This window comes from Carya illinoinensis, chromosome 7 (assembly GCF_018687715.1).
Source record: "Carya illinoinensis cultivar Pawnee chromosome 7, C.illinoinensisPawnee_v1, whole genome shotgun sequence".
In the NCBI taxonomy this organism is placed as follows: Eukaryota; Viridiplantae; Streptophyta; class Magnoliopsida; order Fagales; family Juglandaceae; genus Carya; species Carya illinoinensis.
The window spans coordinates 2,222,252-2,247,716 of NC_056758.1; the positions used below are offsets into that span (position 1 = coordinate 2,222,252).

The 25,465-nt window shown below is 34.5% G+C and overlaps 4 protein-coding genes across 4 annotated transcripts; 1 reads left to right on the forward strand and 3 right to left on the reverse strand.

The window, feature by feature from the left end:
* Positions 1–495: 495 nt before the first annotated feature.
* On the reverse strand, positions 496–9,920 carry LOC122317306 (mannosylglycoprotein endo-beta-mannosidase). The gene is made up of 11 exons (XM_043134306.1): positions 9,670–9,920; positions 8,629–8,767; positions 8,066–8,293; positions 7,838–7,896; positions 7,388–7,436; positions 6,859–7,089; positions 4,294–4,463; positions 3,979–4,183; positions 2,267–2,932; positions 1,945–2,172; positions 496–1,626 (listed from the first exon to the last, which is right to left on the reverse strand). The coding sequence occupies exons 1-11, from the start codon at positions 9,813–9,815 to the stop codon at positions 829–831; spliced, it is 2,919 nt and encodes a 972-aa protein (XP_042990240.1). The 5' UTR covers positions 9,816–9,920; the 3' UTR covers positions 496–828.
* A 121-nt stretch (positions 9,921–10,041) lies between these two features.
* LOC122317312 (non-specific phospholipase C6-like) lies at positions 10,042–11,755 on the forward strand. Its single transcript, XM_043134321.1, has 2 exons — positions 10,042–10,299; positions 11,247–11,755. Exons 1-2 carry the CDS (start codon positions 10,266–10,268, stop codon positions 11,543–11,545), a joined length of 333 nt encoding a protein of 110 aa, XP_042990255.1. The 5' UTR covers positions 10,042–10,265; the 3' UTR covers positions 11,546–11,755.
* A 542-nt stretch (positions 11,756–12,297) lies between these two features.
* Positions 12,298–14,194, reverse strand: LOC122317311. The gene is made up of 3 exons (XM_043134320.1): positions 13,998–14,194; positions 12,814–12,907; positions 12,298–12,717 (listed from the first exon to the last, which is right to left on the reverse strand). The coding sequence occupies exons 1-3, from the start codon at positions 14,177–14,179 to the stop codon at positions 12,499–12,501; spliced, it is 495 nt and encodes a 164-aa protein (XP_042990254.1). The 5' UTR covers positions 14,180–14,194; the 3' UTR covers positions 12,298–12,498.
* Positions 14,195–17,784: 3,590 nt separating this feature from the next.
* LOC122317309 lies at positions 17,785–20,138 on the reverse strand. Its single transcript, XM_043134315.1, has 2 exons — positions 19,907–20,138; positions 17,785–19,707 (listed from the first exon to the last, which is right to left on the reverse strand). Exon 2 carries the CDS (start codon positions 19,693–19,695, stop codon positions 17,995–17,997), a length of 1,701 nt encoding a protein of 566 aa, XP_042990249.1. The 5' UTR covers positions 19,696–19,707; positions 19,907–20,138; the 3' UTR covers positions 17,785–17,994.
* Between the last annotated feature and the right edge of the window lie 5,327 nt (positions 20,139–25,465).

A 25,465-nucleotide genomic window follows, 5' to 3' on the forward strand; every position in this document is an offset into this window, starting at 1 on the left:
GATTTTTGTTTGTAATTAGTTGAGTTGTGAATCTTGCATGGCTAATCCACAAATATACCTTAATTGTTTTGTTTTTTTGGTTTTGGTTTTGTTTTAATCAGGCTTACATTCACCTTCATGTTTCGTTTAACCAAATATCTTCAAGTCGTGTATGAATTGAGGTTGCACCAAAGCCTTCCATCATGTTAGATGTGGCTAATACTCATCAACAGGATACACGGTTCTAGTTGGGAAAACACTCGGCCTCATTGTTTCTCTCTTTCGTGTGTGTCATTCCCTTAATCATACCCTTGATCAAAATCCCACCATGTCTACTGGATTTCCACAGCCGCAAGGATCCTCCTCACTTTGTAATTAATCACTGTTAAGTAGACTAGCTGTTTATGTGTTCTTTTGTAATTTGTATTAAGACCTTGGTTATCAATAAAGTTTATTTCTCTTGAGAAAAACAAAAAATCATTCCCTTAATCAAGATTGGTAGAATTAACAAAGAAATTATAAAACAAAACTCACAAGAGACAGATTATATAAATAAAGTTCATCTCTGCAAGTTGTTTACAATTGGAGTTGAGATCATAACATTATATATATAAGGCTTATGGAGGTATTCCTCAACGAGGTAACTGTGGAAGAAAGATTTGAAGCTCTCTCTCCCAGTTGATTTACGCTTTATTCCAGGTATTACTGCTGGAACTTTTAGTAACAAATGTCTCTCACAGCAAACAATCAAGCGTGTAACTGTGGGTAGTTGGTGATTACAATCTACCCATGGGGTTGATGCTTCCACAACATAGCAATCAACAAGAAATCATTATTCTTTACCCAAGCTCAAAGGATGGTATGCTGATTATGGTAGTTCCAGCCACGAAGTGTGACTCGAGGGGTGATACCTGGAGGGACCTCAAAAGTGATCTTGATTGGCATAGCCTCACCGGGTACCAACGAGAAATAGTTGTCTGAGTAATGAACAGGAAGAATTCTTGTGTCATCACCTTTCTTGGGATCCTTCTTCACAGCATGAACAGAAAAATGAAGGAAGAATGCAACTCCTACATCAGTCCCATTCACTTCAGCAACCCTCAAGCCATTGTTTTCCTTTGCCAAACATCTGTAAATCCTCTGTAAAAAGCTGATCTCATGCTTTTCATCAGCACCACTGTGTATAGGTTCCACTGAGGCCATATCAAAATCACCATTGCCTTGCCTAGCCATGAACTTGTTCAAATAGGTTAAAGTTCTACAGTCAGCTTTCTTTGATGTGTTTTGAACATGCATTTCAATTTCATAAGTGGAGCCCTCGATGAAAACCTTAGATGTAATCTTGAGGGGTATTTTTTTACTTTTGTATAGCTCCAGCAGCTTGTAATCTCCACCAGACAGATGCAGCCAGTAAAAGTTTCTAGATAAAATGCCATAGTCTGACATGTGGTAGAGTTTGAGAAGAAGGAAGTAGACTGGCTTTGGGTTTTTAGACTTTGGATACTTCATTTCAACAATGGGCAATGTTTTTTTGGGTGGAGCGGAGAGTTTTTCAAAAACTTTGTAGTATGGACATGTACCGTCAAGATCCCAGACTGACACTTCAATAGCCATGTTAGATAGTTCTTCTGATGTAGTATTGACAACCTGCTCATGTATGGATGAGAAAAAAACTTGAAATTATACACCATCTTTTGATGAGGTAGAAAGAATGTATTCCCGCAATATCCATTTTCCCCTTAACATCTCATCTGCTGAAAGAAAATGTTGATTTTTATCAACTGAGCTAGAGAGTTCTTTTTTCTTTCTGGCTAATATATCATCTATGGAAACAGCTCATCAGATACTAAATATGCCTTTCATTTTTCTTAAAATAAAAAGGAAAAACAAATTATCTGCCTTGCATTTTAAATTCAATCCGGTCCAGACACAAAAATCATAAATTTTTATGAATGTAGAGGATACCTCTATAAAATACGAAGCCAGATTCAGCTGAACATGGACTGGTTCTGCAGCAGCGCGACAGCCATAGAAACCTGCTGTTTGGTCAAGAAGATGATCATAAAACTGGCCTCTAAGACCAGTCCATGGATTCTGTGTCTTCCAAATCAGGACGCCAGTGAATTTACTCCACATATGAGAAGTCCAGCCCTCCAGCAGTGCTCTATACTGAATGTAGTTTGCCAGTTGAGCCTGAGATGATGATTTCAACTTTGGTCACTACAAGAACAGAGATAAGAGAATCCAGGAAGTCAACTGTAATAGTCAGAGAAAGATTTCGATTTACCTTCAAACAAAAATCATCAAGATCCTCTGGGGTACCATAGAGTTGAATCTGATCAGGAACATCTGGCTTTGAATAAGGTATATATTTATGGTATTCCCATATAGGGTTTGGAACCTCTTCTGTATACCCTCCAGAAACCTTCCTAAACAGCGGAATCTTCCAGCCTTCTGGAGGCATTGTTGCTCTGATGGTATCTGCCACAGGCATCCCAACAGAACCAACCTCCGGATTGAATCCGTATTTGTAAAAATCATTTTTGAAGAAGTTTTCAGGATTTTGGATTTCATAAGGGCCATCCGTGAAGTCCCCCTTTCCATTTGCAAACCCATCCCACATAGATCCTTGGATGTAGGCACGCGTGCCATCAAGATATTGGCTAGGATCCTTGAACGCTGGTAATAGATCTTCAGATGGTTTGCTCATTTCATTGGGATTTTCGAAATCGGGATGGAGTCTTAGATCCTTTTTCAAAGCTGCATTGATGTCATCTGGTGGAACTTGTTCATTTCCACCTACCCAGAGAGCAAGACTAGGATGGTTCCTTAGCAGCTTGACAGTGTCTCTTGCACATAGCAAGAATAGATCATGATCGAGAGGACCGTTTGGATTTGATATAGGCTTACCCCGTCCATCAACGTCTCCTGTAATCCAAAACTCTTGCCACACCTACAAAAATCAGATCAGCTATATGGATCAAGTTATACTATCAGTAATTTAATAGCGTATGAACTTAAAATATCAAATCCAAAGTAGCACATTGAATCCAGAGTTGGCAAAGCTCTACATTAGCTTCAGCCCAAAGCAAAGCAGATTTTACTCTTCCTTTTTTTTTTTTTTTTTTTTTTTTTTCCCACTTTATGAGTATGCAGAATTCCCTCTGGTTTCAAAGTTCCATTTACTAAATAAGCAAGACTACCTACGAATCCCACCGCAAAACGCCAACAGCGGAAATTATCAAATAGCTTTTCTTAGAAAAAGGATGCTAAGATAGGTTAATACTGACATTATAAAAATGCATCTGCACTCAACAAAGCAATTATCGTAAGTAATTCAGTTGGCCACAAAAATCCATAATTACCATTTAGCACACTATCTAGAGACCATGTACCCTGTTTAAATCATTGGTAGTAGCAATAAGAGATAAAATACAAAATGAGTGCATACACTAAGGCTAACTCCAATTGGCTAGAAGACAAAACAAAATATGGTTTGGTTACGCAAACAAAGACCACTGACCTCACTTATAATGAGCTTCTAAAGTTGGAGAGCATTACAAGATCAAGAGGGTAGCTAGAAACATATCAGGCAGAGATAATCCATGTAGCTGGCACGAGAATTTAGAAATATAATTACTGATGAATTATAGCAATGAAAACAACGAATTTGCTCGCAAGCCTGTGGTTGTTCATGCATTTAATTCTTCGAAAGCGTTTGTAATGCAATTTTTTTTTTTTTTTTTTTAAATCAGTAAACAAAATTCTATTGATCATAAGAATAGGCAAAAGCCCAGGTATATGGGGCATACATTTGTTATGCAGTTCAAAACAAGCTTTTCAACAACTGCAAATGGCAAGAACTTTTATAGACAATTTAGATAAACAAAAGACCAAAACCCCAGTGGTTTTGAAAAGCATTACCAAAAATCAACAATGCCAACTTTTTTTATGGTAACTCCCATGGTCATGCCATGCAGTGAGAGAGGCAGAACTTACCAGAAGACCATAAATATCACAATAATGATAAAATTCGGGCCTCTCGGCCAATCCGCCACCCCAACAACGAATCATGTTTAGATTCATATCAGCATGAAACTTGATGTCTGTTTTGTACCGCTTCTTTGAAAGACGTAGTAACCCATCTGACAATATCCAATTACCACCACGGATAAAAATAGGCTGCCCATTGACCTTGAACAACCTTTAGAGAAAAAAGTGTATAGAATACAGCTCATAGTATCAAAATCGAGGCACTCCTGATGCAGGGACCAAGAAAGCTAGGACATTAATAAAATGTATGGGAAACAATACCTTCCACCAGTGGCACTATCAACATGGCTCTCAATTTTCCGGAATCCAAACAGATGGCTCCACGCATCAGACTCTCCGTATCCCTTTACATCAACAGTAATTTGAACATTGTACAGGTATTGCTTTCCCATACCATTTGGCCACCATAAGTTGGGCTTGTAGAAAAAAAGCTGTGAATTCATACAATTAGCACTTTAACAGGAGTAATGAAAGCCATAAACTAGGGTACGAGACCCATAGGAGTCCATAGTAACCGGATGCTCCAAATGCTTGGTTCATCCCAAATTACAAATATCCAGATTCAACTTAGGAGAGTTCAAGGCATTGATTAGTAAGAACGGCTACTTACCTTCCCTTCCTAGGGCCCAATATGTAAAGTTTTACTTCTCTCTCTTACTTTGTTTTTTTTTTTTTTTTAACATTCAGAGGTATCTTACCCTTTCATCTCCCTTTATGTACAATATCAATGTAATGAACTAAGAAGGAAGTTCATTACCTAAGTGATCAATATTGCATTAAGATAATAAGAAATTGACATAGAAATCTAAGTAACTTTACCAAATAAGTAGAAGATATGGAGGTCAAAAACAGTCTATACAGATACCAGCAAGGATAATTGCAAAAACCAAAGAAAATCATATTTTAGGGCATGACATCTAGGGAAAAGATAAACCTGATATCAAGAATTAGAATAGAAAAGGAGGGTTAGAGTCCACAGAGATAGAAATGTGAGGAAGATTCTCATAGCATGAAAAGAGTTAGGATGCATGAAAATAAAGACTTCTGTGATGAGTACATTAATGGTTTTCAAAGATGCTAGAATAAATAAAGAAATCTTCTTCCCCTCAATTAGGAAGACGGCACTAGCTCATATGGCCTAGTTCCATAAATCAACTCCAAGCCTATCTAAACTCCAATCCTGCCTGATCTCAGAACTCCTCCATTACAATACCTGCAGCACGGTCAATCCAATGGTGCATGGACTTCAAATTTTGCTTAAGGTACTAAAAATAAAAGAAGTTTGCCCTGACTGGTCAGTAACTTTCGTGGAAAGAAGAGCAACTTAAATATTGATAACCAAAGGGGATAAGAGTTCCCTCTCTAATTTGCCTACCTACTTCCTTTCCTTGTTTACCCTTCCCACTAGAACAGCCAATCGAATAGAGAAGTTACAGCAAGACTTTTCATGAAGCAAGCTAGTTGAAGAGTTCAAATTTCCTGGTAAATTGAGCCAAGGTGCTATCCGATTTCTGAGTCTTTGGAGTTCAAAACTTGCTTTGGTTCAATTGTGCCCTTCTAGGAAAGTGGCTTTGGCATTACCAACAGGACAGGGAGCCTTATGAAAAATTATCGTAAATTCTAAACTCAGTTGAGCTTGGTGTGGGACTGGGCTGTGTTTAGTGAGGTATATAGGCCTCATAGGGTGGATTCATGGAAAAAAACAACAGAAGAGGATGGGGTTTTTTCAAGACATCTTAGACTTGACAGGAAGTTCACTGTTCAATCTTTCTACAAAATACATATGCTTAAAGACAGTAACCCGATCCTTTGAAGGGTATTTGATGAACCAAGGCACCTCTAGCTTCTTTTTTTTTTTTTTTTTTTTTTTTTTTTTTTTTTTTTTTTCTCTCTTTGGACAATATCCTCAAGGAAATCCTCACCATTGATTACCTAAGGAAAATTCATATCAGTGAAATATGTTTTTTTATAGGTATCATATCAGTGAAATATCAATGTTGTATGTGCAGAAAGAGTGAGGAATCTCAAAACCACCTCTTATTCCATTGAGAGATTGTCAGTGACTTGTGGAATGAATTTTGTAGTTAAGTTGGGTTGGTTACTTATCAAAAACAAAAAAAAAACAAGTTAAGTTGGGCTGGTTTGGGCTTATGCCTAGAAGAATATTATAATTTTTTGCCAATTTTTTTTATAAGCACTTTTTTGCCAAATAAAGAGGGTTATATGAAAAAAGCCTACAAATTCCAGCAGTGTGGACAATAATTCCTATCTGCTTACCTTAGTGTATTTGGAGGAAAATGAATAATAGTGATTTTGAGGATCATGAGCAGACAATGGAGCTTAAAACCCTCCATTTTAATACCTTATTCCTTTTGGCAGCATGTACAGTTACTCGGCCAAATTTCATGAGTTTATTGTATCTTCTTTTTTTTTTTTTAAATAAAAAAAAAATCCTGCTTAGTTGTTCCTCTTGTACACCCCCCTGTGTGTACTCAGAACAACATCATTTGAGTTCATTAATAAAATTTTGGATTACTATGGCCTAAATGTACACGAGTTTCTAATGACTTCTATAGCCACTTAGATAGGTCTTGCCTCTTGTATACCTTCTTGTGTACTTGGGCTATGCCTTTTATTATTAATACTACCGTTTACTTATCAAAAAAAAATAAAATTTTGGATTACTTACTAAAAAAATCTTAAATATTAAATGCTTTAAAAAAAGCAGACTGAAAGAAGACTATTTTCGCCAAGACTAATAAAAATGCGTAGTCTCACTTATAAAAAAAAAAAAAAAAAAAAAACAGAATGCACGGTCTCACTGACCTGAGGAAAAGTATACTGCACTCGTGATCCAGCAGGGATTGATACATGTTGAGTCACAAGATGCTCTACCAAACAAATATTTCCCTCTAGTTCTATTGTCACTTGGATATTCAAAGAACACTGAGCCACCCAGCCACTTTTATTTTCCAACTCAGTTGTAGCATGCAAATATACCCGCTTGTAATTGTCAAAAAACGATGAAACCAAGTGGGGGTCAACTACTTTCACTGGCTGCACCAATTAGTAACGTATCAGCATCTGAAACTTAATCTGAATAGAAGAATCAGGGAATAATTCTGATGCAGGAATTGCATGGCCAAGAATAAATGTTATTAGAAACTAAATTAAAGAGAACAGAATATACAACACAATCTTTATAAGCATGCATATCTACAGCTCTCGACGGCACTGCTTTAGATTGCACCAGTTCATTGATTAGCTTGTGACGATGAAATCCTAATGCCACTAACATGATGGCTAATCACATAACTAATTGTTACAAAAGTTGAGCATTTGCAATACAACTCACCCCGGTTATAGAAATAGATACCTCATCCCATATGCCAGTGTTCCTATCCCTATAATAGCACCAAGGTTAACTTTATTAGTAACATAAATACTTGCTGTGATGATCTATAAATATAGAGTTGCATTCAATTGAAAAGTGAACAAACCAATGCTGATAATAGGATCACAAAAGGCATGATGCAACAGAAAATGTACATGGATCTTCCTTTATCACCAGATGATGCACATACACTTTCCAGCATTTTGTATTCCTTTTAAAGTCCTATTTATACTTAATAAATCATCTTCAGCAAGCATTCCATGCCTACCATTAATGTCTAATAATGTTATCCAATAATCCCTGCAATCACCTCTCATAATCCAACGAGGGACTTGAGGAAAAAATATCATCAGGTTAAAAGATAACAATCATAATAGCCACTTCCATGATCAAAAGTTACAACATAATCACCTTATAGGAGCAATCCAATCCCATCCCTCAACATACTGTGTGGCAACATCTTTTCCAATCTACCATAAAAACAAATTAATGTTAGACTACATGTTCTGCAAGCATCGCAGATTCTCTGCTCCATTCCATTTGCATGAGATCCCAAAATACTAATTTAATTCTGATATATCTGTGCTCCAGACATAAGGATATAAGTAAATTGAATAGGTTGTTGATTTAGCTATAAACCTCATGATCACCACCTTGCCCCCCCTTAGGTGGAATTCTCCCAGGATGATCGGGAGGGTGAACAAGAACAGCAAGCAAGTTTTGGCCATCAGGATGCAGAATATCAGTAACATCAAGAGAATGCCTCCGAAACATCCCTTTTGGCAAGACTCTTTCATGCCCATTTAAATATACTTCAGCAGAATAATTGATTCCACGAAAATTTAGATCCAGGTGCTGATTTCCTGACTGCAAAAGGCCAAGCAATTAGACACATATATATACTGGGGAAAGATGATCAGATTTGAGATTAAGGAGCACAAAATTTTAGGAATGCCAGGTTCTAGACGAGTTTGATGAATTCCAACTCAATTTGAAATGTAGAAATCAAATAGCAGTTCCAAAGAAAAATAAATTTGACCGAATGGCAGTGGCCAACTATCCAAGTACCGACCTAGTTTTAGAAAATAATGTAGCCAAAACATTAGCAAGAAAATGCATGGTTAAGTTAAATCTGTAGGGAATGGAAACCAAAAGTAAGTTTTAACCTCAAAGATTATATTGCAAGTAGATGAATTGCATACCAGCTTACTCTGAAAAGTTGTAAAAAACCAGAATGTGTAGCTCTCTCTTCCAGAATCAGCAATATCTATAATTGTCTCGTTTTGAAGGCCGTAGAAAGGATCAGGAACAACTTTGTTCTTCACCAAGGTTGCCAAAACGCTGTCATCCAAATCAGTGTCAGCCATGGCCCCTTGAAAAATGCAACCATGTTGCCTTTTTTTTTCCCTTCTATAAGTCTCCCTAAAGCTTTAATATAACAATTGGTATATACAGATGCAGCACTTCTTTCCCAGTTTTGCTTTCTAGGAATCATAATGTATGCTAAATTCTACCGGTATGAACACAAATAAGCATTAAACCACCATGGAGCCTTATTAAGATATGAACTCAAAACAAATGCTAAGATATAACTAGGACAACTCTATATACTCATCAATACCTCAAAGGCAATAAGCTTATAAAGTGGGGAAAAATATTGTTAGGAAAAAAAAAGATTCCTACAGAAAGTCCATCTATACATATTTCGAGTAATAATAAAAAATTAAGTTGATGTTCACAGCTTCACATTTCCAAATTTCAACGCATTTTGGTTCCTACACAATGCAAAACATTCAGAAGTTCCCACAATACATTTTGGTTCCTAAACAATCCTGGACATTTTTTATAAGACCAATAAGTCGAGCCAGTCCAACTGACTTGCTTTTTGGCTTCAATTGGCAAGTTTTACACTATAGAGTGTGCTTTCACCGAAATATATAAAATATCAGAACCTTTTTTTCATTTTTATCCCATTCGTATTATGGTTATTATATTTTCTTCCTTTAACCAATTACAACCACCAGTTGGATCGATGCTATTTAAATTGATCTCAAATAAAGTAAATCAGAACCCAAAAAAATAATAAATTAAAGTCAAATAAAAAAAACTAACACCTAAATCGATGTGCCTGTTTATCCAATGGATTGCACATTTTCCAGTTAAGTTTCTAGCTAGAGCAGTCTCACAATTAAACAAGCAGCGAATCGAGGAAGAGAGCAAAATGTGAGATTAGAGGCGTTTACGTTCCCGGGACGACGGCGTCCATCCAAGGGGAGGTGGGTCCGGAGGGAGGATGAGTGGTGGTGAGCTGGGTTCCACTAAGTTGAACATCCGTGGACCTCGCAGCAAGCCAACCGGAGTCAAGCCGAGTCTTCCCTATCTCTGCCATTGCTAAGAACCCTAGACCGAGTTGAACTCCCTCTCAGAACTGAGAGCTAAGGTCGGTCAGCCCTTCGCAGATGTCGGTGACAGAGAAAGGGATAGAGTGTAGGGGTATATTTGGTAGGAAAAGTCTATATGCAACCGGCTTATATCCCCGTTGCGGCCCCGGGGCCTACGTGGCATTAAATGATAAACGACGCCGTTTTATTGCTGCTAAAATCCCTCTCTTTTCCCTCATTCAATTTTCCTCTTCCCCGCATCCCTCTGCTTTCTCTTATCTCTATCTTCTCTCATCCCTCTATTCTCCACGTAACCCTAAGCCCAGATCTAGATTTCCTCTTCCCCTGCATCCCTTTGTTTTCTCTCATCTCTATCTTCTCCCATCCCTCTCTTCTCCACGACCCCGTGAACCCACACGAACCCATGAACTGGCAAACCGTTCTTAGTTTAGCTTTTTATGGGGGATCCACTGCAAGAAAAGAACACTGCTGGTAATGACAGAGTGCTTAGCTTCTTATAACTTTTTTGTTTTTTTTTTTTTTTTGTGAAAGATCATGCTTGTAGTCTGATCAATTTTTTATTCTTGAAAAGAATGCTGCTTGAAATTGTTGTAATGAAGTTTTTTTTATTTGTCTCTATGTCTTAGGTAGGATGTTTCACTGTTATTTTTTTTATGAAATCTGAGATTTAAAACTTTTATTCCTTCGTGCTAGTTTTTGCTGTCGTCTTTAAGGACTTATCTCAACTTGAATGGATACTTCTTATGCAAACCAGGGGTCATTGACGCAAGAATTCTTCATCACAAGTTTACTGTGTTGGGCCATATTTGTTGCTCTTCCCAACATTTTTTGCTTTTCCAGTTGCCAAGTCTTTCCTTTTGAGCATGTAGTTAAATAACCTAAATCATACCTTTTCCCTAATTTGATGTAAGTCATCTATATCATGCTGCCTCTTGTAAGTTTGTCTGTATTCCACATGGTTGATGTGGCAGTTCACTTTCCACTAGCTCTAGGATGCTTGGCATGACCAGGTTTAGTTTGTTTGAAATGTTGTTGGTTAAGTACTAAAACAGTCCTTGGGTCTTACATGTTTATTTTTTTCACTCTTTGATTCAATTTTATTAAATTGCTCCTTGGGTTTGTCCATTTTCTCAAATTATGACCTCCATCATATTATTTTTTTCATTTTGTTTCATTCAAAAAATGAACAAAACAGAATTTGTTGTTACAAGTGAACTTGTTGTTAGTAGTTTGGTTAGAGTAACTAATGCCCCTTGGTGCATATCATTAACTAAGGGTTTTGAAGCTTCAAACTTAAGTTTTAGAGGCAGTCTTTCGCTTTCATCTTATATTATGCTGATCTGCATTTATATCTTTTTTAATATGCACAAACTAGTACTAGAAGAAATTACCTTAGCCTAACATGCATATGTTTGCAGAGACTCTGCCAGATGTGACACCTTTAAGGACCACAGAAGAAAAGGAAGAAAGTAAGTTAACCGAGTTTCAAAGTGAGATACTTCAACTAGCAGCTGTTCTTAATGGCGACCACTTCTTGAGTAGTTTCCCAGATGAAATGAGCAGCAAAATGAATGTGAAAGAAGCACATGAGTATGTGGAGGGTGTTGTTGCAAGGTTTAAAAGAGCTAGCAAAGAAGCCATCATGTTAGGGGTGGATGAATCTACCATTGTAGATATGAGATCATCTCTCACCAACAGATCCTCCATTCATAATTAATAAATAAAAAAAATCCTCTAAAGTCATCTTCCCTTTTTACTCAATTATATATGTTAGTGTCCTTTCTTTGGTTATAAATATATCTCAGAAAGTGACCACCATTTTTTTTGGTTTTTGTCAGAAGTGGAATAAATTCCGCCTTGAAAAATCAAGGGGAAGTAGTACTTTCTATTGTGATTTTGGCTATAATCGTTGTCTCATTTGCTTCAAGTGGTTATAGATGCTATCAAAACCCCCTGTAAAGGAAATTGATTGCTAATCTAAAGAGATTAGCCAATCACAGCCCTGGAAAATGATGATAATAAAACAGATTCATCAACTCTTGCGTGTATTTAGTTAATATAGACATCCACATTAAAAAAATAAATTGAAAATAAAAATAGATGTAGCAATTTCTGTTGGAATGTTTATGGTGCCAAAAACTGGATGGGACTTGAATGCAAGGGGAAGGAATGCAGAGGGGTTCTAAGTTTCTAACAAGCTAAAGCAAGTTAAAAGCTGAAATACTCAAACTTTTTATGCATAATGATTAAGCCATGGGATTTTTGCATGGAATGAAAGGCACGGTAAAATTACCCAGGATTCTGCAGTGCATCACAGGCACGGTAAAGTATAAAGTCAGCTGTGAAATATTGCATTTTTCAACAATTGCTTCCTGATGATATGCATATGAAATTAGTAATGCCTGATTCACTTCCTGAGCTGAAACAAACAAGTCACTTCCAAAGGCACAAAATTATGATGTCATGTCATTAGCTTGCAGATGAAAATCCATTAAATCCACAAATCCACCAAAAATCCATTAAATCCACAAATAAATTCCTTAAATCCATAAAAAAATCTCTGGATTACATACAAGCAACATAAATAACATTAAATTCCAAAAAAATACATTAAAGTCTTAAAAAATACATTAAAAGTAGACAAAAACCCATTCAAGCCACAAAAATCATTCATGCAGTTGTGATCCATCCATCCCATTCTTGTGGATTTGGTCTATGCTCATTAATTTCTTCAACTGCAGAGGATGTACATGGCACTTCAATTGGAGTTTCCGTGTTATGTGGAAATGGGTAACCAGCATTTGGCATAAATCCCGGTGACCACGCAGGCACTTCTCCATAGTAAGGGTGCATGTAATTTGGGCTTTCTGGACAGGTTGATGGTATGTCCTACATCATATTGGATAAAGTTATTGAATAATTTTGGAAATATATATCAACTCAACACATCTTAATGTTAATGATAAATTAAACTATAGAACATACCGCGGATAGGGGATTTGAGTTACATGGTGTTAATGTAGATGCGTGTTCTTTCCCATTTCCCATGCTGAGAGGGAGCCAAATGCAAATACTGGATCTAAAGAGTAAAAATGCAAATAAGGGAGCAAAGAAATACAGCAGATATAGATATTCCTTCAAATAAATATAGGAGTATTATAACCACAATAATAAATTAGAAGCAATGTGAGAAGCAATGTTGATTGATAATTTTTAATTAACTCGTAAAATTTCTCAAATTTGAACAGTACATAGGTTTAATGCAAATTTTCATTCAAGTTAATTTTTTTGAGTGTTGAATTTTTGGAATCTAATATCTACCCCATCCCATAAATTCCTAATCACCATTTACAACTTACAAATGTGCTTTAAGTAACTTTTAGGCTGCAATCAGTTGGAGTGTCACTTCCAAGCAAAACAGGATATTTAGAAATGCCACACGAAATGAAATGTTTTAATGAACCAAGCTCTCTAATTTTGGGTTTGCCTTCAGATATTATGTAAAACCAAATAAATCATTTCAAGCAACCCTATTCTTTTATAAAAATTTGATTTTAATGCCCAAGGGTGTGTACCCTGCATACATAAAATTGTATGTGAAATTATCAATCCCTATCAACTTTGGTCCAAACAATCATGGAGTTCAAAGCTGCAGTTTGCAGACACTCAACATGAGACAAATAAATTCAACAAATGTTAGTCCAGATCTAGAATGTAAAAAGCACTCTTGTTGATATTTTAGACATTGACAAACTTGGGTTAGTTGGTAATATATTTGATGTGAACATGAGCCCCCGTGGTGCACTAGATGCAGAAAGAGATCCATAAACAGAAAGTACTTCAATATGCAAAGGATTTTCGAAAGGGTCAGTACGTACGGGGCTCAGTAGCACTTCTCTACTAGCAAGACATACGGTACACCAAAATTACCATATCTAAAAGACAAAGACCTTACAAAGGAGTTCTATTGCACAAATGTCTCGGAGCGCCAAAGTTTCAAAGTGCAGACAGTGAGGTACCTCGTGAAGAACAAGGACATAACATATGGACAAAGTAATTTTGTGCAAGCTAACACATAAATATATCAAAAATTCCTGTTCAGGCACGAAAATGGAAACCCAAACAAAAATAATTAGCAGATCTAGCTACTGGATCTAAGGATAATATACCTTATCGCTCTCTCCCCTGCAACAACGACTCCACCCAATAGCTCTCTCACCCACGACGACGACTGTGACTCAAAGATGTGGACTGTCCCACGACGGCGTGTTACGGACAAGGAGAAGAACAAACTCGGCAGTGGTTTAGGCACAAAAATGAAACCCACGCGAAATTCAAAATGGAAACCCATTTCATTTTAATTCCCGCTTCGTCCGTTGTTTTTTTTTTTTTTTTTTTTTTTTTTTTTTTTTTTTTTTAATATATAAATAAGTTAACTGACGTGGCAGTAACCACGTCAGCCGAGGACGCACCGGGGGCGCAACCCCGGTGGTATATAGAAGAACTGTATTTGGTATCATGTTCTTCGAAGATGGGGTCCACTTCCAGCTCCCGCTTACTTATACGTGTTATCTGTCTGTGTGTTTTTGTCGTCGGCGCTTTCTATGCTGGTCAACTGCCTTGCCTTCACCGACACGAAAAGTGTTTTAACTTTTTATCGTATTTATCTACCCTCTTTCTATCGTTTTAATTTTTTTTAAAATTTTTTATATAAAATATAACAAAAAAAATTTAACTTTTTAAAATTACAATTCATTTTACTATTTAAATTGGAGTAATACTATATACAATCATAAAATATACAAATATTACACAATCGCTTTAAAAAAAAGTAGAGTCTACGATTAAAAAGTTAATTTTTTTCATGTAGATTCCGTATTAATTCATTTTCTTTAAAAAAACTGGACGACGTTTGTACAATCACGATTGCAAATATCATTTCTCTTTAAACTGTACCTAAATCTATCTTCTTTTTTAATTAAAATAAACTTAAACATTGACATAATTTTATATAATACTTCATACAATCACTTTTGTATACTCTTTGAACACTCTACTAATATCATTGGTTAAAATAATTTTATCTTAAAAAAATAATACAGTCAATCATATTAGTTAAATGTATAATAAATACGTAAAAATAACTATATATAGAAATTGTTATTTATATAATAAGTTAAATTTATTTTATAATAAAAATAATTTTATAACCTAACCTATAATATATTAATTAAAAAAATATCGTTTTCTTTACTGTTTTACAACATGATATAAGAAAACATCATAACAATTGTTCAGATTTTAGCATAAAACTAAGTTAAATAATCAATAATCCAAATTAATAATAAAGTTTGGTTAGATTCAATTGTAAAATGCTTTGAGAAGATACAAATTTTAAAGATCGAAATAGGATTCTTATCCTGATCCTAAACCTGATACCATAAAAAAAGAATGATAATAATTACAAGGATCCCGTAACTAAATAAATAAAAATGAAGAATATTCGATTTCTAATAAGAGGATAGCGAATAAAATTGTGTAAAAATGAATTCTAATTTTATATAATTTAAATTTATTTTTAATGCAGTGACATTGAACCATTTGCTTGATTGTAAGATTACGAAAAATTCTATTCATCATTCCACACATCACATATCATAATTTTTTATTTTTTTCTTTTACCAAATAAAATTGAATTATTTTAAGAAGAATAAAACTAAAAACTTGTTTTTTAAGAAAATGTGTGGTTTATGGTATGTAAAGATGATGAGTTGCAATGCTCTAAAATAATTGTCAACCAAAATTCAAACCTATTAGTATCATTTTTTTTATCTATCGTTTGTTTTCAGACATGAGATGAGTTGAATAAAATATTATTAGAAATATATTATTTTTGTATTGAGATTAGAAAAAGTTGAATTGTTTATTTTATTTTATATGAGAATTTAAAAAAAAATTGTAATAATAAAGATGAGATGAGATGAAAATTTTGTGAAAGTAAACAAAATCTTTTAACTATCACGACATTAAAATACAAAGGCTACCTCTTTCACTTCTGTTGTAGTCTTTCGAATATAAAGTTTAAACCTTACAATTAGTTTTATAACTCTATATGAAATCGATAGTATTTTTGTAATATTAAAATTTATTTTTAATGGAATGACATGATTTCATTAGTTGTTTGAAGATTAGTTGTAAAAGTTAAAAGAGTTGTAAGTGTATCATTACTCAAATTTAAAATTAAAAGTAGCGAAAAAGGGTAAAGATAAATAAATAAATAAATAATCAACCCAACAACTCATATGTGGAGACAGTGTTTTTTATATTTTTTTGAAAAAATCTAATTTATTCCTATGAAATCACAACAATGTGTCGCCTCCATGCCACCTCTAATGCCATGGAGGTGACACATATATTAACTATGAAATATATATATATTTATATCAATAAGTGTGACTAAAGATGACTTGTTTTAGGATGAATAATCATATTTCTCTTGATTGAAATAAAATGAAACATGGGATCAATGTTTAAATTAAGGACCTCTAGTACTCTAGTTAATAACTTAATATCACGTTATAAGATCACAACTCTCAAAATAACCTAAACAATGTATTTATTATCACCATTGAAGATTTTTATAAATATTAATTTGAAGTGATTCCTTTTAATAAATGTGAAGATCCATCCTAATTAATAAGGCATCGCGGATCCTTTGAAAGAAAAAAAAAAAAAAAACATTTGAGAGAGATTTTACATATATATATCGAGAGAGATTGCTTTTATTTTTTTCAATATTTTTGCAAAATTAATTGCGTATAAATACGATCTTGTTGCATAAATTGCATGAATGAAACATTATTTTATAAATTTAGAGATAAAATGATTTCAAAATATGAGAATTGAACACAAAAAATGGTATCATATCAATTTGAGAAATTATAGTTACAGTCATGAGTGTCAAGTGTCGTGCAATCACTTTTAAAAAAGTGAATAAATATAGAATCTATATGAAAAGAAATTAATTTTTTTATAACATACTCTACTCTTTTTTTAAAACGACTGTAAGGCACTTGCATATTCTACAACTATATATAACATTACTCGTTTATATTCGGAATTGTTTGCAGCCTGAAACTTAATCCTAGCTCATCCAATGATGTCACTTCATCCGTTCATACGCTAAACATTCCTAAATTTAAACGTTTATATTTTTTGAGACTTTATATTAATGTTTGAAACAATTTGTTTTTTATTTTAAATTCATCTTCTTTCTTCTATATTCAACTTTATAAGAATTATTTTATTTTTAAAGAATTATTAGTTTTCACTTGCAAATAGAATTATTCTTTTAAGTGTTTTCGAAGTTTTTGTTTTTAAGTAATAATTTCCCTTTTTTTAATTAATCTTCTATTTTGAAAATATTTAATATTATATTTTAATTTTGTTGTTGACATGGTATTTTGATGTTGCCACGTGGCAACTGCCTTGTCAAGTTTTAATCAGAATTGAACAATAATCATAAGAAAAATTTTACTCATCATCTTTATACAGTACACACTATATATATCACACTTATTTTTATTTTTTTAATTCTTTTCTCTTATCAAATGTGTGATATATTGATTACGAGTAGAAAAATTAATTAGTTTAAGAAGAATAAAATAAAAAAAAATTAAAAAATAAATAAATAAAAATAAGTGTGGTGTGCCGGGACGATGAGTAGCAAAACTCTAATAATAAATTCTTGACAACTCAAGTAGTAAAGTAAACAACAAAATAAATAAATAAATAAATTAAGATATCGGAAATTTTTATTTTCCAACCAACTGAAAACCTAAGAAGAGATTTTGTACGTAACCGAAGGACGAAGCAAACGTCTATTTCTCTTTTTTTGTGTCACTATGTTTCTTTTTATCTGATTGCATGTCTCTTCTGTTCATATAAAATTAACACAACTTAAATCCAATAACATTTCATTTTCATTTGGAAAAAGGAAAAATTAATCTCTAAATAATTACATAACAAGGAAACTAGCTTATAAGAACATAATTTCTATTAAAAAAGAAAGTCGATACAAAAATCTTAAAAACTGAAATTACACTTTGGCAAACTCATAAGCCTAAGTACTTTTTAAAATAATAGGACCAAAGCAAGGGATGTTGGTCATGTGGATACCTGAAGTAACATTAAGGAATTCAAACTTGGAGAATTTAGGAACTTCCCGAGAATGCAATCTGGATGAGCAGGATAAATGCAGTCTGCACAATAGTAGTACCAACGCTTCGAATCTCGTTCTTCTTCACAAATATCACAGTAATATTCACCGGATTCATCTTCTGGACTATAACAGAGTGTGAAGGGATGTTCATGTTGTTCGTACTTTATCGTTTGCGGTAGTGTTAAACATTCGAAGTCCAAAGTGAATTCGCAATCAGCACAACAGAATTTGAATCCTTTGTCCGAATCACAACAACTGCACTTTTTAGCATCCGATGATCTAGAAAGAATAAGTTGATGTTCGTGACTAGCATGTGTAATGGTGTCTGGGATTAAACTACATTGGACATCAATGCCAAACTCGCATTTTTTACAATTATAAGTGAAGCCACTACAAAGACGAAAACAGGTTTTACATATAAACAAACCTATAGTAGCTGTTTTTGGGTAGAGGATGAGAGGGTGTTGGTGAAGTGGGTGTCGAATTTTTCTTGGTAATTCAACACAAGCTTTGTGAAGAAAGAATCCACACTGAGCACAAGTATAAAATGGAGGAAAGATAGACCGCATACATGCATTACAGTTTTTGTTGATCCCAAGCCTGTCAGTGAGCTTTAAGTCATGCTCATGACTGAAATGTTTGATTTCTTCTGCTATTTCACTTCCCACTACTCCCACTTTATTCTTTTTGACAACAAATGCTAACGAGTCCATGGGTTCATCAAGCCCAAGATCTTCACGTTCCATAATACCTGATGATGACTCAATAGATTCTTCATATATAGACTTTGGAACAAATGTTTCATCTCTATCTTCCTTGCTTGTAGCACAGTGAAGATGGGCAACAAAATCACAACTCGAGCAATAATAGACCCCATGGTCCAAGTCATCTTTGCTAACACATAGCTTGCAAACTTTACGGCCGGATCGATTAGTAGAAAGAGAGTAGGTGAGGTCGAGAGGGTGGTTGTGACGTATAACTTTGACAATGGAAGGTAAAAAAGCACAATCTAGGTGGGAAATAAAAAAACAAGTGGCACAAAAGTAAAACCTGCCCCCACCTTCCTTCCCACAAGCATCACAAATGAAAGAGGTAGATTTCGGAACCAGAGTTAATGGATGGTTGTGAATTTCAGCTTCTATAATAAGCTGTGGTCGAATCAATGGTAAGGAAATACAATGTAGGTGAACTAAGAATGAACATTGGGCACAAAAATAAAACATGCCCTTCCCTTCCTTCCCGCAATCATCACAAATGAATGAGGTCGTCAACTTGTGTGCAAGGGTCAATGGGTGGTCGTGAAGGTGAGTGTTTTGGGTGAGTGGTAGAGAAATACATTTAACACAAAGATTAAGCTCACAATCAGGACAATTGTATTTGGAGGTGATTTTTTTTTCTCTGCAACCATCACATTCATTCGGCGGTATTTGAAGCAGGATAAGATGTAGAGGATGTTTGGGGTGAGAAGGGTGCTGCAACTCTTGGGGTAATTCGGCACATGATTTATGCATGTATGAAACGCACTCTTCGCAACCGTAACCGGGACCAAATGCTGTTTCGTCGCACAATAGACACCATTCTCCACCCAATTCATTGATGAACAACCAGGGATCATCATGTGTTCGACAGGAATATTGAAGCTCCATGGCTCCCTAGATCTGTAATTTAACAAGTGATCATGACTAGAGAACCATATGCATGATGTACAAGATGTGGGTATATTATTATCTGCATGATCATGTTTTCGACATATATATAAGCTGGTATATGTATAGCCTACATGATCTATTTCACAGGAAAAAAAAAAAAAAAAATCATATACAAATACGATATAAAGGGGCGATTAATTAAACTCACCTCAATGAAGAAGAAATTTTTTTTTCTGATTTCGGCTTCAAAAGTAAACAACGCTAGCTTCCAAGTTTAATTTGCCCCAGATTTGCTTGGGAGAAGGCTAGGTAATATGGGCACGAGACTCACCTAGCTAGCTGTTACTATGCTATATGAAAGGAAAGAGCAAGACTGTGAGAGGTATATCATGTATGGACGAGTTGATCATGATGGAGAGAGTTGAGAGGCTGTGGGGTTCACTTTCAACAATTATTCTACACGTCTTGTCCTTTTATCTACCTATTAGATCAAGAATTTGCTTTTTATGAATTTTTTTTGGACGTGGTTTTTTATGATTTATACTTTTTTTTCCTTTTGAATTGATTCCCTCACCTACGTCTGAAAATATGGTTTTGATTCTTATCAAAACCAATAGGAAGTTGAAAAAATACCTAATAATTTTCCTGCTCATGAGGTCTTGTTTATTTACACAGATGAGATGAGATGAATGTTGAATAAAATATTATTAAATATAATTTTATGATATTATTTTTATTTTGAGATTTCAAAAAATTGAATTCTTTATTATATTTTATGTGAGAGTTTAGAAAAATTATAATGATTAAATGAGATAAGATGAGATGAGATAATTTATATGACCAAACGAGGAGGTTATGTAGTACTGTTATTGCAATTGAGGATACTAAACTCACAAAAATATTTTACTGAAGTAGTAAACTAACCAAAACTGGCTTGACTTGGTATGGTATTCAGATGGTAAAATTTTTTATATTATAAAATAGATATAATGCATCACGTTAGAACGCATCAGTTTATAAATTCATTATTATAAAATTCTTTTATAGATTAAGCAATTCTCAATACAATTTATTTGAAGAGTCCTCCTCCATTGCTTTTTTCTATGTTTTTAACTTGCCGGTCCAAAAGCGATTCCAAAAGGAAAAACGATTCCAAAGTCCAACTTGCTGATAGAGCTTAAAGCCTGAAACGAAACCCATTGACCCAAATTAACGGTGATTGAATTGCTAGAAAGGAATATTGTTTCTTCTAAGAATGAACTTTTCTTAGTGTCTTTAAACCTTTTTCTTTTTCTTTTGTTCTTCTTTTTCTTTTTTCTTTTTTTGGGTGGGGAGAAAGTGGTTGGGATTTAAATCGTCATAAATAAAAGATGAGAATTCTACTATCTGGGCCTGGTGGAAAATGTTCAAGAAATTTCTGCTGTACAGACTTATAACATGTGAAATCTTCAGTCCTGATATATAATATATATATGATATATATATATATATATATATATTATATATGGGTCAATTAATTAAAAGTCATCAAAACTTTCAGGATGATATACAGTAAGTTTGAGTAGGCCTTCGTCTTCTAAATCAAAGTAAGCAAGGGGATGTTGGTGAATAACAGATGTGCAAGTTATATTAAACCTGAGAATCTCTTGAGAATGCCTTCGAGATGAGCAAGGTACGTACAATCTGCATAATAGCATAATCAACACTTCGAGTTTAATTCGTTCTTCTTCACAAATATTACAGTAGTAATATTCACCCAAATTATCTTCTGGAGAATATTAAAGTGTGAATGAATGTTCATGTTGTTCATACCGTACTATATGTGGTAGTGTTAAAACACTTGAAGTCTATTGCAAATCCACAATCAGCACATCAAAATTGAAAGTTTTCATTTGAATCATAATTATTACATTTTTTGCCTTCTGGTGATGTAGAAAGAATAAGTTGGTATTGTTAGAAAACGAAAAACAAACCTGTACGTTGGTGCTTTTGCAAAATGGTGACAATCCCATTAGGATGTTTGTCCCATGGATTGGCGATTAATGGATGAATAGCAAGCATCCAAATTTTGCACAAATGGTTTCTATTTATAGACCATAAGGCACTCGTTGGTCAAAGGCCGGTACTGCAACTATTGATAAGGGATACAATCGTTGGTAAGGTACGTACTGCACGACCTTTTGACTCAATCAAATAATTATCTCTTGACATTTCCTCATAGGAACTATCACCATGAAAGGGTGTAAATCCAAATGGTACACTGCTTGGTGTGCGATCACAACCCTCAAATCTACATATTTAAAAATTTTATTTCTAACTTTCCAAGATGCAAAATTACTTATAATCATTTTTCTTGTCAAGATTTTGTAAATATTTCTCGATAAATAAACATGTTTGACTAGTTGACTTGAACTAGCAAGACATTCAACTAAATAAAAGATAATAGATTTGGTGTAAATATTTTGAATACAGTACTCGCCATTTTCTATCAATAATGTAATTTCCCATATGATAATTTTTGGATATAATTTTCAACATTTTAATTACCATGGTACCGAATGATTAAAAGATTGTAAAGGATAATAAATAATTTGTCAGTTAGTCGAAACTAAATTAAATTAGAATAGATAAAAATGATAAATAATTCTTTTCTTTATAGACTCAAAGGTACGTTACACCTCTTTGGATCATTCGACCTTCACATCAATACGTCTCAATGCTTTTCAACCTTCCAACCATTTTTCTTCTTGTTCTCAATGCCGTTTCCTTTTTCTTTTCTGCCCTCGCAGCTCGTCTCTTTGTGTATAAAATCAGGTATCTCTTTTATCTTTTTGCGTGCCACATTTTTTTTTTTCCAAGAGCCAAAATCAATGAAAGCCACTTGTAATTTTGGACGTGGGCCTTAGGCAATCACCTATCCCTTGTGTCGCCATGATTGCATGTTTCTCAAAACTTTACTCATATAACTTGAAAAAGTTAAGATAATAAAGAGATTTTACATGATAAAATTTATAAATTTATGTAGTTAGTTATAATATGTTAATTTTATTTTATGATATCTCGTTGTGAACCAGACATTTATCGACTTTGAAAATTCTTTGATTTTATGAAATTCTTGGGGTGATCATAAACTTAGCTTATATATACACCATGTAGCCCAACTTGAGCTTGAGTGAGTATTCTCGGTGAAGGAAGGATTCGAAATCCACAATCATGAGCGCATGGGCTATGAGGACAAGGGGACCATATGCCAAAGATGCCATTGCCTGCCTTATTCAAATTGCCTACCAAAGGAGAAGTCTTCTTTTGACATATCAAATCACCATTGAATTAATTTTAGTGACTAAATAACGTGTGTTGGGTGCCATCAAATGATCTCAAGTACTTTTGTGGCATTATTTATGGTGAGAGGAGGATAAGATATATATATATATATATATACCTCCGAAATTAAAGAGCTAGGCTAGCTTTCGCTTTTTAGGAGCTACTTATACATATTTCAAATTCTACCTACCAATAATTGATTTATAATATGTTATAAATTTATTTGTATGACCATTTAGCCATCAATTAAGACTAATTTTTAACAATTAATTAAGACCATTGAGCCATCAATTAAGACCTATCTTTAGCTATCAATTAAGACTTAAGCTATACCTACTCATTTGTACTCCTATATATATGGATATCATTCACTTGTATTTAATCAAGTTTTGCATTGAAGAACAACTATTTTCTCTTGCAATATTCTCTTTCTCTTGTAATATTATTTTTCTTTTAGTTTCATAACACGTTATCAGTACGAAGGTTCTGACGATTTTGAAGCTAGTAGTCTTCTATTTCAAAAAATGTCAAATCTTACAAAATTGAAATTCGTTGCTCTTGACATTTCTGGAAAAAATTATTTATCTTGGATCTGTGATGCTGAGATCCATCTAGGTGCGATTGGAGCGGAGAATCTGGTGGGCCTGCAAGAGCCAGTAGACGGCACTGTTGGTTCTTCGTACTTACGCTTGTTGGTGGCAGTGTCACTACCGGACAAGTACTGCACTTCGTCTGCCATTGTAAGCGAGAGAGAGATGAGAGAAACCCTAAGCCAAGGAGAGATAGCAGTAGATTGTAGGATGTGTAGCTGTAAGCTTGCGGGCACGCGCTCGAGACAATTAGACTATCCATATCCTTCCCTACCGACAAGAACATCTCACTTCTTTGACGCCTAGTTGTTCTGAGAAAGAAATGGCGGACTAGGCTCCCGTAGTGATCGGCGTCGTACTATTTGTGTTGCTCACGCCTGGGCTTCTCTTTCAGCTACCGGGACACAACCGACAGCTGGAGTTCGGTAGCTTGAAGATCAATGACAAGGCCATAGCTATCCATACTTTTATCTTCTTTGCTATCTACGATGTCCTCATCTTGGTCTTTGACGCCAACAACGGCACCATCAACAACAGCTTGAATATCATCATTAAGAGGAAGATAGCCATGGTTGATGGTGATCTACAGAAACCCATGATTTTTCTTCCTCTCTTTTGGGATTAGAGTTGAATGGGTATTAGGATTTTTCGTTGTAATCAAAGGTTTTGGGTGGACTTCGTTTTCGACTTCGTCGCCGCGGTAGCCAATTTTTAAAGAGAGAAATGGGAGCTATATGTGGGCCTATTCAACCATCAAGTGCACCGTTCAGATATTTTATGGTTTTAATTGATGTATCAAGTCGATGGTCACATGTTTGCCTACTTTCTACTAGAAATATTGCATTTGCTAAACTTCTTGCCCAAATAATTAAACTACGAGCACAATTCATTGACTATCCAATTAAAACTATTCGATTGGATAATGCAGGTGAATTTACATCTCAATCTCTTGATAAATATTGCATGTCAATAGGAATAGATGTTGAATATCCAGTTGCCCATACACACACTCAAAATGGTTTAGCTGAATCATTAATTAAAATGATTCAGCTAATCGCTAGACCTTTACTTATGAAATCAAAACTTCCTATTTCTGCCTGGGGACGTGCTATACTTTATGCAGCATCGTTGATTCAAGTTAGGCCATTAGCATATCACAAATATTCTCCATTACAGCTTGCATTTGGTCAACAACCAAATATTTCTCATCTTTGTATTTTTGGATGTACGGTATATGTTCCAATTGTATCTCCACAACGTATAAAGAAGGGTCCTCAACGTAGACTTGGGATATATGTTGGGTTTGATTCTCCATTTATTATTAGATACCTTGAACCTCTTACAAGCGATATGTTTAAGGCAAGTTTTAAAGATTGCCATTTTAACGAATCCATTTTTCTTACATTGGGTAATGAGAAGTCGGTGCCTGAAGCACTACAGGAAATTACTTAGAAAAATAAAGCCCTTTCCCAATTTGATCCTTGTACAAATGAGTGTAAACTAGAGATTCAAAAGATTATTCATTTGCAAAGTATTGCAAATCAATTACTGGATGTATTTACTAACACTAAAGGTGTGGTAAAATCATATATTCCTGCTGTTAATGTTCCAGCAAGGAATGCAGTCCCTGGAGGACAAGTTGCCAAAATAGCAATAGGTGAGTCTAAGATACGCTTGAAGCGTGGACGGCCTATTGGTGCAAATGACAAAATTCCTCGGAAAAGAAAAATACAAAATGAATTTGGTACTCCTGAAGAGTCCATACCCATAACACAGGCAATAAGAATAATTGATGCTCCTGAAGAGACTAAATCTCCTGAAAAAGAACCTCCTGAAGAGGTATTTGATGAAAT

Bases quoted from the DNA above. Each gene is read 5' to 3' on its own strand.
- LOC122317311 (XM_043134320.1), bottom strand. From the start codon at position 14,179: ATGGGTTTCCATTTTGAATTTCGCGTGGGTTTCATTTTTGTGCCTAAA. The intron at 12,908-13,997 runs GTATATTATCCT...TTTACTCTTTAG, and splicing joins GCAGGGGAGAGAGCGATAAG to ATCCAGTATTTGCATTTGGC. The intron at 12,718-12,813 runs GTATGTTCTATA...AATATGATGTAG, and splicing joins ACTCAAATCCCCTATCCGCG to GACATACCATCAACCTGTCC.
- LOC122317312 (XM_043134321.1), top strand. From the start codon at position 10,266: ATGGGGGATCCACTGCAAGAAAAGAACACTGCTG. The intron at 10,300-11,246 runs GTAATGACAGAG...ATATGTTTGCAG, and splicing joins GCAAGAAAAGAACACTGCTG to AGACTCTGCCAGATGTGACA.
- LOC122317309 (XM_043134315.1), bottom strand. From the start codon at position 19,695: ATGGAGCTTCAATATTCCTGTCGAACACATGATGATCCCTGGTTGTTC.
- LOC122317306 (XM_043134306.1), bottom strand. From the start codon at position 9,815: ATGGCAGAGATAGGGAAGACTCGGCTTGACTCCGGTTGGCTTGCTGCG. The intron at 8,768-9,669 runs GTAAACGCCTCT...TTTGGATGACAG, and splicing joins GACGCCGTCGTCCCGGGAAC to CGTTTTGGCAACCTTGGTGA. The intron at 7,897-8,065 runs GTTTATAGCTAA...TTTTTATGGTAG, and splicing joins GGCAAGGTGGTGATCATGAG to ATTGGAAAAGATGTTGCCAC.